Below are 14,163 nucleotides of genomic sequence, written 5' to 3' on the forward strand. Positions count from 1 at the left end.
CCTCAATCAAATTTTTCTCTCAAAATCAATTAATACTTCTTTCTTTCAAATCCATGTATACTTTTTTCCATCATTTTTTCAGATCACATTTCTGCAGTGAAATTATAAAATTGCTAAAGAGAGACTTGGTCAAATTGAAGTTGCTGCATACAGAAAATCTGTCGGCAAAATATTTTGATTTGGTTAACATAAGTGAATTAAAATTAAATAAACATTCCAATGACTTAAACATCTTAAGAGGTCATTAATAAGTACAACAGACATTTGATGATATATCAAGCTCTAAGGTCTCTATTGATTGGTTAAGCTCTGGGTCTACAAAACTTGTAAATAAATTTACCACTGACAATCAGTTCTGTCATTTACACCTTATATCATAAAATCAAACACATGTCATGTCTTGTGTTGTTCTTTTTTGTTGTTGGTTGATTGCTTTGTGATCATTAATCTCCCCTTTAATTCCATTTTTTTTCAAATTTGATTATTCTTATTGTGAGTATTGATGTCAAATTTTCTGTTGGAGGTTGACCAAACACGAGTTTAACAATTTGTCGTATCCGTATCCTTGCTACAGCATAGGGATTGTGTTATTGATGGTCTTTTGTCATATCTTAATTATTTTTTATCAGATTTGAAATTGAGTGAATTATATAGAAGATCTTTGATCATCTCTGCTAAAATTTATTCACATCTTTTTTTTTTGGTTCGAACAATTTAGAGGTTATTTTATTGTATATACACCTGCCTCTAGTTGTCTTGTGGTCATTTGAGTCATAGAAAAAGGATATTGCTAGTGGGGCACATTCTTTGAGTCATAGAAAAAGGATATTGCTAGTGGGGCACATTCTTATTTTATGTAAATTCGTTTTCCTTATGAATATAGATTTGTACAGATAGTGAAATTGCCTTGATTTCTAGTGAAATGTACTTATCCTATTTAATTTCAGAATAGATGTACAAGTTGTTCTGGATCTGGGAAAAGAATGGATGATGAAGAAGCATGTCCATTTTGTAATGGTACAGGTAAAAGAGAGTAAGTTCTATTCTGTTGCATAAAGTGATATAGAAGAAAAATTCACATCTGGAAGTTCATTTTTAGGTGGCTACTCTTTGCATATTTCTCCATTTCTTTAAGACAATTGCTTTATGAATGCTACACAAGCCCCTGAATCCCTTTATTTGGATATATATATATATATATATACAAGCAGTTCTTTGGTTCTTTGGTTATACCATGGTTTTGTTGTGTATGATTTTCGAAAAGAAAAACAAAGATGGCAAGACCTAAAGGAGGCTGCCTGAATTTTTAAATTGACATATGAACAACAGAGTCAATGTGGGGCCACTAAGCTAAACTGCCCGCTTTGCACCAGCCGATATAAATGAATGCCTAGGGTGGGAATTGAACACCAACTCAGTTGTCCCTATATTTTTAAATGAACAAAAAATTGTCAAGAACAAATTTAAAAAAAGGTATAAATGTGTTAAAATTTAATTATCAAATTAGACATGAAAATATAAGTTGATTTTCGGTGATTCAGAATCTGATATCTACTTACTTTGTAGTCCCGTAGCCTCCACTGTACAGCTACATGAATATATTGGGTAAAAGGGTTTAAAATTGACGAGGCAGATTTTTTTGGGGGGAGAAGGGAGCGGAAGGCACGCCCTTTTCAAGGAGCTTCGTGTATGGTAGATGCGTAGTCCTTTTTTTTAAATATAGTTTTACCTTAAATATTGACTTGCTAGACCCCTCCCCCTTTAAAAATCCTGGATTCTCATCCGATTTGATATAAATAACAATAACATCTTCATGCCTTATATATCATGTACTGTATTACATCGCTACATTAAAACTGACGAGGAAAGGTAACACCCGGCCACCGAAAGCTTTATTTTTGTGAAGCCAAGGTGGTCGTGTGGTCTAGCGCAGTGGCGGATCCAGAATTTTTATAAGAGGTGGCCGGCTGACTGCCTTAGAGGAGGCCCGCTCAGGTCATGCTTCAGTGATTCCCTATATAAGCAACCAAATTTTTCCCCGAAAAGGGGGGCCCGGGCCCCCTTAATCCGCCTCTGTAGCGCGCCGGATACAGTGCAGGCGATTTGGTGTCACGATATCTCAGTAGCAGGGGTTCGAATCCTGGCGAGGGAAGGACAAAAAATCTGTGAAAGCAAATTTACAGATCTAACATTGTTGGGTTGATGTTTAGATGAATTGTATATATATATTTATATGTTTGGTTATATGCATATTCCATAATTTATATAAAAATTATGTGCAGATTTGCAATCAACATTTGTATATATGTTTTTTGCGAACATTTTCAGTAAAATGAAAAACATTCATATTTAGATTACAATACAATTCCTTTGATCTGTTTTGTTGTTTTTGATTCTTTATAAAGAAACAATATTTGATTTACAGTTGTTTGACCTGTCACAGTAAAGGCAATGTTATTTGTAAAATATGTCAAGGTCATAGAATACTCAAATACTTCATACAACTGACCATTAAATGGTAAGTACCAATAGATTAGAATTATGTATTATGATGGCTAACCATTTACAGTATTAGAGTAATTTCTGGTATTTGTCAATCCCTTTAAACAAATATTTTTGAACTTTATTTTTAAATGTTGTTGTTCTAAAACAAATCCATTATCTCTCATTCTAATATGACATGCTTCTTTCGCTTTGTGGATAAACCCATGCTCTAAATCCAATAAAATTAGTTTGCACATGCGTACATTGACTACTGCAGAATAATGAATTTTTTCAAATTGGCATGCATTTGATATTTCATCAACTTAGAACACTTCCAAACTTTTAAATGATGCATGTTGTTACTACAGTCGAACCTCCTTGTGTCGAACTCGGTTGTGTGGAAAACTCTGATGAGTCAAAGTAATTTCTCAGTCCCGGTAAAATTCCCGTTTGATCAATGCATAATTACCTCTGATGAGTCAAACTCAGTTGATTCGAATACTCGGTTAAGTCGAGTAAATTTTATAGTCCCGTCGAAGTAAAATTAATGTAAATTGACCCTGATGTCTCGAACTTCGAAAGTAAGAATTTTCGAAAGATGCAGACCTAATGATAAAAATTTAAATTGGATGTATTTCGTATGTCAACTAATCATTTTCAAAAGAGATTGAAGCTGAGTAAACATACTTGTTTGTATAACAGTTAAAATGACATGTTTATGGTGACCGCTAATTAACACCTTTGATGATCGTTCAAGCGGAATGTTAGTGTGTTGAACATTTTTCACCCGAGATAAAAACGAAACGAATTTAAATAACCCAAGCCGAGATTCAATGAATCGTTAGATTTAAAACTCATTAATTACAATAGATAAAAGGATTAGGACAATTATAATAGATTCATGATTATTTAATGTAAAGCAGATGACCTCTTCAGAGACTGTTCAGAACTTATTTCATGCCACGAGTGATTTCATAATTTATAGTGACTGACCTTTGTAAATACATTTTTGTATTTGTGTAGACTATTGATTTTATTTGTGCATGATTTGTATCTGTACTTGTGTTTTTTAATTATTACGAAGGACCAAAAATGGAGATTGAATACACAGTTATAAAGTGTCATATCGAAAAAAGGCACACTGTTCATTGTATCTAGTTTACACACATTTCATACCGTATTTCATGCATTCAAAATTTATGACGACACACTCAACCTAGGATGAGTCGAACCTCGGATGAGTCGAATACTTTGGTCCGGTCCCTTCGACTTCGACACAACGAGGTTCGACTGTAGTTCATTTATTATGACTGTAATGTGTTGCAATTCTAAAATGACATATTTGACCTAGATATGACAACCGTTCAGGCCGGCTGTTCAAAACTCCTCCCTCTGAAAAATCACATTTCCTGTCGTTTGATAGGAGGTTCATGGAAGAGCCTACACAGATGATCTACATTCATACACATCGGACATAGAAATTACCAGAATTGTCCTACCGGTAATCAGAAACCAAATAATTGATGCAAGCTAAACTTTATTGTAGTTTTAACATGGGCAGGCATTACATTTGTGTTATTTTAGCCCTCACTATTGCTCTGGCAAAAATAATCACGAATATAATGCCTAACCATGTTAAAACTACAATAAAAGTATAGCTTGCATCAATTATTTCTCAATTATGGGAAATTTTACACTTTATACCTGTGTCAATGACTTCAAACTTTGAGGGATCCCATTGTCCACCTTTTCAAGTACAGTGAAACATGTCAATTTCCTCGTCATGACAAAAGATTTTGTTCAGTTTTGGCAGATGTTCAGTTTGATCAGGTTCACAATGCCTTAAGTTTGATATGACTGGACTTGAGAACATTTTTGGTTTAGACAGGTTTTTGATTTATGCAAGATTTGGTTGGCCAGGTTTCACTGTACATCTTATTATAAATAAGATTCAAATTCAGTGCAAGAGAAGTCATAAATACCAGCATGCATTGTAATAATAAATTTACAATAGATGCTATTAAAAGACTATTTTAATGTTTATAGGCATAAGCATGATGACAACCACATTGTAGAAAGAACCAGTTTACCTGACAAACTTGTGAAGAAGGTGGAAGGACAGACTGCATTTGAAGAAACTTATCCTAGGGTAACTTTTTATTATTGTAGTAAAAGGAATATGCTGATTATTATTTTGCCCATCGTCATATAGATATCTTCTTTGGTTCATTGATAGTGTATTTCCATTTTGATATTTCAGCCATTTTTGATGGAATCGATCTTTTAGCATATAAATTGCTTTTTCAATTATATATTTTTTATTAATTAATAGATATGTCTTACATGATTCTTTTTTGTGTGCAAATTTTTGCCATGAAAAAGATTGGTTGATAGATTAATTATTGTATTATTAACAAGAGATTGCTTGGCTAAATGAACAATAAATTGACAGCTTCATAACACTTTGGCTATGTTAACGTTTATAATGATAGACAAAGCATGTTGTCTCTTAGTTAAGGTTGGTGGGACCTCTGATGCATGAGAAAACATTTAGTGAAAGTCTAAACATTTAGTAAAAATCTAATGGAGAAACCAATGAGGCTATCATAAAAAATGAACTTATGCCATTGTACCTTTGGTGTGAAATTAATTACTTCATATATGTAGAAGCACAAATTGTGTTAAATAACGGAGACTGAATTGTCTTTATGTCAATCTTTAAAGCATGTTTAAGTGGCATAATATTCTTATATGTACACATATGTTGTAAATCATTTTATATTTGAAGGTATATCCAATCCAGCATTTTGCAGAGCAAGAAATCAATAATGCATCAGCTAGTCTTATATCTAAACACCAGTATTCCATGGAGAGAATTCTCATGCAGGTAACATATCATAATCTTATATCCAAACACCAGTATTCAATGGAGAGAGTTCTCATGCAGGTAACATATCATAATCTTATATCCAAACACCAGTATCCCATGGAGAGAATTCTCATGCAGGTAACATATCATAATCTTATATCCAAACAACAGTATCCCATGGAGAGAGTTCTCATGCAGGTAACATATCATAATCTTATATCCAAACACCAGTATCCCATGGAGAGAGTTCTCATGCAGGTAACATATAATAATCTTATATTTAAACACCAGGTTCCCATGCAGAGAATTCTCATGCAGGTAACATATCAGAATCGTATATCCAGACACCTGTATCCCATGGAGAGAGTTCTCATGCAGGTAACGTTGCAAAATCTTATAACAAAACATCAGTATCCCATGCAAGTTAAATATCATAATCTTATATTCAAACACCAGTATCCCATGGAGAGAGTTCTCATGCAGGTTAAATATCATTATCTTATATCTAAACACCAGTATTCCATGGAGAGAATTCTCTTGCAGGTAACATATCATAATCTTATTATACCCCACGCAACGGGTTGTGGAGGGTATAATGTTTTTGACCCGTCCGTCCGTCCGTCAGTCCTGTTTCTTGTCATTGCAACTCCTCTCAAACCACACAACAGAATTTCACGAAACCTTTTCAGATAATAAGGACATGCTATGTAGTTGTGCATATCGACGGGAAATTGCGATTCAATTGTTTTTCTAGGAGTTACGCCCCTTTGAACTTATTTACTTTAATGTACTACTGCAACAGTTTGTCATCGCAACTCCTCTCAAACCACACAACAGAATTTCACGAAACCTTTTCAGATAATAAGGACATACTATGTAGTTGTGCATATCGACGGGAAATTGCGATTCAATCTTTTTTCTAGGAGTTACGCCCCTTTGAACTTATTTACTTTAATGTACTACTGCAACAGTTTGTCATCGCAACTCCTCTCAAACCACACAACAGAATTTCACGAAACCTTTTCAGATAATAAGGACATACTATGTAGTTGTGCATATCGACGGGAAATTGCGATTCAATTTTTTTTCTAGGAGTTACGCCCCTTTGAACTTATTTATTTTAATGTACTACTGCAACAGTTTGTCATTGGAACTTCTCTCAAACCACACAACAGAATTTCACGAAACCATTTTAGATAATAAGGACATACTATGAAGTTGTGCATATCGACAGGAAATTGCGATTCAATTTTTTTTCTAGGAGTTACGCCCCTTTGAACTTTTTTACTTTAATGTACTACTGCACAGTTTGTTTATCATATACTTAGCATTGATATGATAGCTTTTGCATATGTGTAATGAGCGGAAGTACACAAGCCATAATTTCCCACTCGGGCTGATAACCCATATCAGGGGCCTCTTGTGCAAAAACCCATAACAGTGCTTCTCGTGCAAGTTACTTCCGGTGTTTCCGGTATCGATTGTTTTCTTTTCCATTGTGACGTCAGATATTTTTTATGACGACGTCAAAATTTACGGGAACTTTTGTGGGGATAGTTTAGTACTTGCTAACAAATGCCATTGACAATTAAGAATCATTTTATAGTACAACAAACATGGAGTAATAATGATCATAAAACTCTTCCAAATTTCCAATGTTTCAAATGCCTCTGTAGGAAATGTTACCATACATATATATGGAGGTAGTGGTGCTGTTGTTGGACAATTATAGTATATTTGATTCATAATTTAACTTCTTTATAAAGTTTTTGACTGTTTTAGTTATTGCATTTGTTTATTTGCCTTACATGAAACTATCATCGGAAGTATATGATAAAGCGATTAATACATGGCCTTTTCCATATCAACTGGGTATCATCCCGAGACCCCCATATCAGCCCGAGACGGAGTTGAGGTGCTGATATGGGGGTCTCGGGATGATACCCAGGCTGATATGGAAAAGGCCATGTATTAATCTCTATATATATATATATATATATACACCAGTATCCCATGAAGAGAATTCTCATGCAGGTAACATATCATAATCTTATATCCAAAGATCATTACCCCATGGAGAGTGTTTTCATGCAGGTAACATATCATAATCTTATGTCCAAACATCAGTATCCCATGGAAAGAGTTCTCATGCAGGTAATATATCATAATCTTATATCTAAACACCAGTATTCTATGGAGAGAGTTCTCATGCAGGTAACATATAATCTTATATCCAATCACTAGTATCCCATGGAGAGCAGTATCATGCAGGTAACATATCATAATCTTATATATAAACACAAGTATCCCATGGAGAGAGTTCTCATGCAGGTAAACTATCATAATCTATTATCCAAACACAAGTGTCTCATGGAGAGAGCTCTCATGCAGGTAACATATCATAATCTTATATATAATCACAAGTATTCTATGCAGAGAGTTCTCATGCAAGTATTATATCATATTCTTATATCCAAACACAAGTTTCAGGGCGAAAGAGCTCTCATGCAGGTACTCTTCAATTGTCTTCTCTCTAAACACCTGTGTTCCTTCAGAGAGAGTTCTCATGCAGGTACCTACCGTAACATTAACACTAAAGTGCAGTTGTTAATGTGCTTCATGTTGCTTAAGCTGTCTTAACTGTGTTTATGCCCCACCTACAATAGTAGAGGGGTCTGTGCGTCCATTCGTTCGTCCGTCTGTCCCGCTTCAGGTTAAAGTTTTTGGTCGAGGTAGTTTTTGATGAAGTTGAAATCAAATCAGCTTGAAACTTATTACACATGTTCTTTATGATATGATCTTTCTAATTTTAAAGCCAAATTAGACTTTTGACCCAAATTTCACGGTCCACTGAACTTAGAAAATGAGTGTGAGTTTAAGGTTAACGTTTTTGGTCAAGGTAGTTTTTGATAAAGTTGAAGTCCAATCAACTTGAAACTTAGTACACATGTTCCTTATGATATGATCTTTCTAATTTTAAATCCAAATTAGATTTTTTACCCCCCATTTCACGGTCCATTGAACATAGAATATGATAATGCGAGTTGGGCATCCGTGTACTTTGGACACATTCTTGTTTGTTGTTTCTTTCTTGAGGTAGTGGTGTTTTTCCCTAACCTTTGGTTTTCTTGATTTGAACAAATGGGATTACCCCACACTTTTTATAAATATCTTTCATCAAAATGAAGTCCTGAAGGATTTCTGTAATGATACCAAGAGATCTATCCCTTCTAAATACGACTGACCTGATTTAACTATAAATAATTAACTAACTTGATTTCATTTAAATTCATGATGTTAATTTACAAAAGATAATAAAACTTACCAGAGTTAATATTTACAATGCATTTTTTGTATGCACAAGACATGTATCTGATAAAATCCTGCATCATGTTCACTTTTAATAGACAAAAAGTTTTAAAAGCCACAAATATAGTAATTGAAAAAGAGCACAAATGAAACAGACTCTGTGCAGATACATCTTGTAAAAGAGCAGAAATTATAAAGATTCCTGGTGCATGATACATCTCATAAAATAGCACAATTGAGACAGATCGAATCTCTGTGCTTATTACATCGTTCAAATTAAGACAGATCGACTCTCTGTGCTTATTACATCGTTCAAATTGAGACAGATCGAATCTCTGTGCTCATTACATCGTTCAAATTGAGACAGATCGAATCTCTGTGCTCATTACATCGTTCAAATTGAGACAGATCGAATCTCTGTGCTCATTACATCGTTCAAATTGAGACAGATCGAATCTCTGTACTTATTACATCGTTCAAATTGAGACAGATCGAATCTCTGTGCTTATTACATCGTTCAAATTGAGACAGATCGACTCTCTGTGCTTATTACATCGTTCAAATTGAGACAGATCGACTCTCTGTGCTTATTACATCGTTCAAATTGAGACAGATCGAATCTCTGTGCTTATTACATCGTTCAAATTGAGACAGATCGACTCTCTGTGCTTATTACATCGTTCAAATTGAGACAGATCGACTCTCTGTGCTTATTACATCGTTCAAATTGAGACAGATCGAAATCTCTGTGCTTATTACATCGTTCAAATTGAGACAGATCGAATCTCTGTGCTTATTACATCGTTAAGACAGATCGACTCTCTGTGCTTATTACATCGTTAAGACAGATGCCAATGTATCTTTTAATGTTTGTTTGTTGAATATCCTGCTCGGCTTTTTAAAGTAAACATGTCATTTTTTTATGTTTTTACAGAGACACAGAGTAAGGATAGTACCAGTGACAGTTTGTCGTTACAAATGGGAAGACACAGACTCTGACTTTATAGTGTATGGATTAGACAAGAAAGTTCATGCTCCTGACTATCCTCAGCAAAGCTGTTTTGGCTGTTCTGTCTTATAGAATTAAAGAAAGAACTGAATAGGATATTTTTTCAGTATTTTTGCAAATGTATCAAATGTTTTGAGGGATGTCTCTTCCATGTTATAGAGTAAAATATATAATACATTTTTAACCAAGCCCTACCATTGGCACAATAAATATAGTAACCTGTAAAAGTCTTAAAATTGAAATTCAGAAAATATATAGTCCCAACCTGCAGATGCTCAAATATGGTCAATATTCTCACTTTACATATGTATACTAACTTAGGAAGAACTTTGTAAAGCATTTTCCTCTGAAATGGGTATTACAATTGAGAAAAAACATAACCATGACTTTCAATGTTGTATTCAATTTCAGTAATTTTTTAAGTCAACATGTTTTAGTATCTTTTAATGACATTATTATTCATCTGACCATGTCCACTCATTTAGTTTTTTTTCTGAATGATTTCGTTTTGTGTTTTAATCTATGCTCAAGTTGTTTATTTGTTAAAGAGCCACTGTATGTGTACATGTAGAAATGGAAAGTAAATGTTTTCAATTCCATTTGTTAACAGGGTAGGCCAAGGGGAACAAAATATATTATTAATTCCTTTGTAATAACATAACATATGATATTAACTAACATGAAAATATATTAACATTTCAAATCTTTTATGAATCATTCATCTTAAAATTTGCTCAAATTGTCAAAAAACTTAAAAAGTAATTAATAAATAATGTTGATAATTAGAGAAAATTGGGAAAGGAGAAATAATCCTAATTTATTTTTGGATTTGTTACAGTCCAAAACTGTTAATTCATTAATGGCAGTTTATCAAAGCAAAACATTTGAATTATGTTCATTGTTTTTTTTTCTTCAGTTTTTTTCTCCAAAGGAAATAATAAGGTTAGATATTTTTTTTTTTACAATATATTTTTGTTCAATATGCATCTCTAACATGTTTAAGAATCCAACTGATTGACATTTAGGACACAAGAAATACCATTTTAAATGTTTTGATCCATTTGAGTTTGCTTAAGGCAGCTATGGTGTCTTCTTCAATCTATGATTTTGAAATAGCAATTAAAAATTGTTCTACATCTTTATTAAAATATGAAAATTTCCAGAGAGGTATATAATTCATGTGTAAGACCTTCCATATTAATATGGAAGATTATGTGTTTTATCATATTATATATACCCTTCCCAATCTACATTTTTTTATAGCACTATGTATGTTAAAATTGTTTATACATGTACTTAAATGGAAATAAAAAATATTTGTACTCGGCATCTTACTGACAAATTGACAATTACAATCATTATGTTTATTGAAGGCCTTCAATGTATAGTATCTGTTAGGATTGTGTAATGTAATTTTTAGATATGTTTTTTTTTTTTTTAAATTCTGTTTTTGTATTGTTGCCTCTTTCATTACCATCTCCTTGGTTTTTTTTGTCTCTTTGTTAATTTTATAGTGTTAAATGTTCTCCATCTATGAAATATTTATGTGGTATTGATTTTGAAAGAGGTGTTTTTATAAAGTTTTTTTTTATATACATGCATCGATTTTTAAGAACTGCTGAACTGTACTTGTAATCAACATGTAATATCTCTTTTTTAGCTCACCTGAGCTTTTCTCATCACTTGGCGTCCTCCGTCGGTCGTCCGTCGTCGTCGTCATCCTTTACTTTTTACATTTTGAACTTCTTCTAGAGAACCACTGAATGGAATGAAACCAAACATGGCATGAATGTTCCTTATGAGGTGCTGACCAAGTGTTGTTACTTTGTAGCCGATCCATCATCCAAGATGGCAGCCAGCGGGGGACTTAGTTTAACATAGGACCCTATGGGAAATGCATACACATGACTTCTTCTAGAGAACCACAGAATGGAATGAAACCAATTATGGCATGAATTTTCCTTATGAGGTGCTGACCAAGTGTTGTTACTTTGTAGCGGATCCATCATCCAAGATGGCCGCCAGCGGGGGACTTAGTTTAACATAGGACCCTATGGGAAATGCATACAAATGACTTCTTCTAGAGAACCACTGAATGGAATGAAACCAAACATGGCATAAATGTTCCTTATGAAGTACTGACCAAGTGTTGTTACTTTGTAGCCGATCCATCATCCAAGATGGCCGCCAGTGGGGGACTTAGTTTAACATAAGACCCTGTGGGAAATTCATACAAATGACTTCTTTTAGAGAACCACTAAATGGAATGAAACCAAACATGGCATAAATGTTCCTTATGAGGTGCTGACCAAGTGTTGTTACTTTGTAGCTGATCCATGATCCAAGATGGCCTCCAGCGGGGGACTTAGTTTAACATAGGACCCTATGGGAAATGCATACAAATGACATCTTTTAGAGAACCACTGAATGGAATGAAACCAAACATAGCATGAATGTTCCTTATGAGATGCTGAGCAAGTGTTGTTACTTTGTCTCCGATCCATCATCCAAGATAGCTGCCAGCAGGGGGCTTAGTTTAACATAGGACCCTATGGGAAATGCATACAAAAGTCTTCTTCTATAGAACCACGGAATTGAATGAAATCAAACATAGCATGAATAGTCCTTTCTTTATGAGGTGCTGGCCAAGTGTTGTTACTTTGTAGCCAAATTTTATCTGTTTTTATATGATTTCAAAAACCCAAGTAGAGTCAGGTGAGCGATACAGGCTCTTGAGAGCCTCTAGTTTATATGTATCTTCTGTATTCCCTTTGATGGACCTAAATAAAACAGAGAAGTTATTCAAACACACAAAATATTTATATCATAGGACTGAATTTACATGAATGGCATAAAGGTAGTATAGTGCATCCACATAAGTATCCAGCACTTTCATGTTTCACTGTTTATTTGGAAAATATTACTATATCTGTATTTTGCAAAACCTTTCAGATTTGTTGGCCTTCAATGCTTGTCAACCTTCTTTGTTATTTTGGCTTTTGTTTGAATTAAGTGTCACTGATGAGTCTTTTGAAGATGAAACATGAGTGTGGCAAACAAATTTTTATATTGTTTTCTATGATGATTTTATTTCATATACAACTCCATTTGTAAAAAATTTTTTGTAAGATTTAAAATCAGTTGGTCATCTGAATAAATTAAAACCAATTAATTACAAAAAAAATATATAAATAAATAAATGAACACCTTGCGTAAAACGTCTTTTCACTGTAAATTGAAATAAAATTTTCAAGTGAACAAACCTTGTTATGTGGTATGTCTCTTTGTGTTTTATATAAGAATGTATGATGAACTATTGATGTCTATGTGTGTGTAATAACATGTATTTTATTGATAAGAATCTCATTGAATAAGATCTTGTTAGGTTTTTTTTCATTTGTTTTTTTGTATTTTTAAATATTTTTTTTTTTTTTTACATTAACACCGACTTAATGTTATAAGCATTTCATAATGTAGTTATTAATTTTACATTCAATTTATATTGTGCAATAAACTCCTTATTAAATCTTGTAGTTTGCTGTTTCATAATTGCCTGCTTGTTGTAGTACCATAAGGTCATGAACAAAATTATGTTATATTCATGAAGTACCAGATGAGCCATTCTTAAACTGAAAATTTTAAGTCCAAATTAAATATTTATTATATATTATATAAAAAGTAAAATAACAAAAATACCGAACTCCGAGGAAAATTCTAAACGGAAAGTCCCTAAGCAAATGGCAAAATCAAAAGCTCAAAGACATCAAACAAATGGATAACAACTGTCATATTCCTGACTTGGTACAGGCATTTTCTTGTGTAGAAAATGTAGGAATAAACCTGGTTTTATAGTTAGCTTAACCTCTCACTTGTATGACAGTGGCATAAAATTTTATTATATTAACAACGATGTGTGAACAAAACATACAGAGATAATAGGTAAAAATGTAAAAAGTAGGGGTACAGCAGTCAACATTGTGTTATAATCCCAATCACTATAAAAACAAACAAATATGTCAAAAAAGAATACCGAAAAGGCATATATGCAAAGCACATTAGCAAAAACGAAAGACAAGAATACAAAAATTTACAACATCACAATAACACAATGATGGGATGTACAAGTACTGAGCTATGTCAAATGGACACTACCAAAAATAGACTAAACAGTAAAAGTAAATAATCTAAAAAGACAAAAAAGTTTAAGGGTTTTTTGTTTGTTTATATACAACTTGTCTAGGCTCAGGGCAAATTACTATTCAAGCGTTTTCTCATTTTGAAAATTCCTATTTTGTCCTCAATATATCTATGCTTTTTGCCGTTTTATTGTCGGGTGTTTTTCATTGACAAATAATCCAATGGCATCTTTTATTTATAGTGCAAATTAATAAAAACGTACATTGTATTAAGAATTGTTTTAATGTCAATTGTTTATTTCTAATGCCTACCACACAGCTATCAATAATTTATTGTAGTTACTGGAAGATGAATT

General features: G+C 33.2%; 1 protein-coding gene across 3 annotated transcripts in view; it reads left to right on the forward strand.

Annotated features, from left to right (window-relative positions):
- LOC143071419 (protein SSUH2 homolog) overlaps positions 1-13,200 on the forward strand; it is a 29,806-nt gene extending 16,606 nt beyond the window's left edge. For all 3 annotated transcript variants that reach the window (XM_076245695.1, XM_076245690.1, XM_076245701.1), the window contains 5 exons: positions 948-1,033; positions 2,426-2,518; positions 4,531-4,633; positions 5,273-5,371; positions 9,597-13,200. In XM_076245695.1, the coding sequence (XP_076101810.1) occupies positions 948-1,033; positions 2,426-2,518; positions 4,531-4,633; positions 5,273-5,371; positions 9,597-9,743 (528 nt within the window). In that variant the 3' untranslated portion in view covers positions 9,744-13,200. The remainder of the gene's footprint in view (positions 1-947; positions 1,034-2,425; positions 2,519-4,530; positions 4,634-5,272; positions 5,372-9,596) is intronic.
- The last annotated feature ends 963 nt before the right edge of the window (positions 13,201-14,163 follow it).

The sequence above is a fragment of the Mytilus galloprovincialis genome, chromosome 1 (assembly GCF_965363235.1).
Source record: "Mytilus galloprovincialis chromosome 1, xbMytGall1.hap1.1, whole genome shotgun sequence".
Classification (NCBI taxonomy): Eukaryota; Metazoa; Mollusca; class Bivalvia; order Mytilida; family Mytilidae; genus Mytilus; species Mytilus galloprovincialis.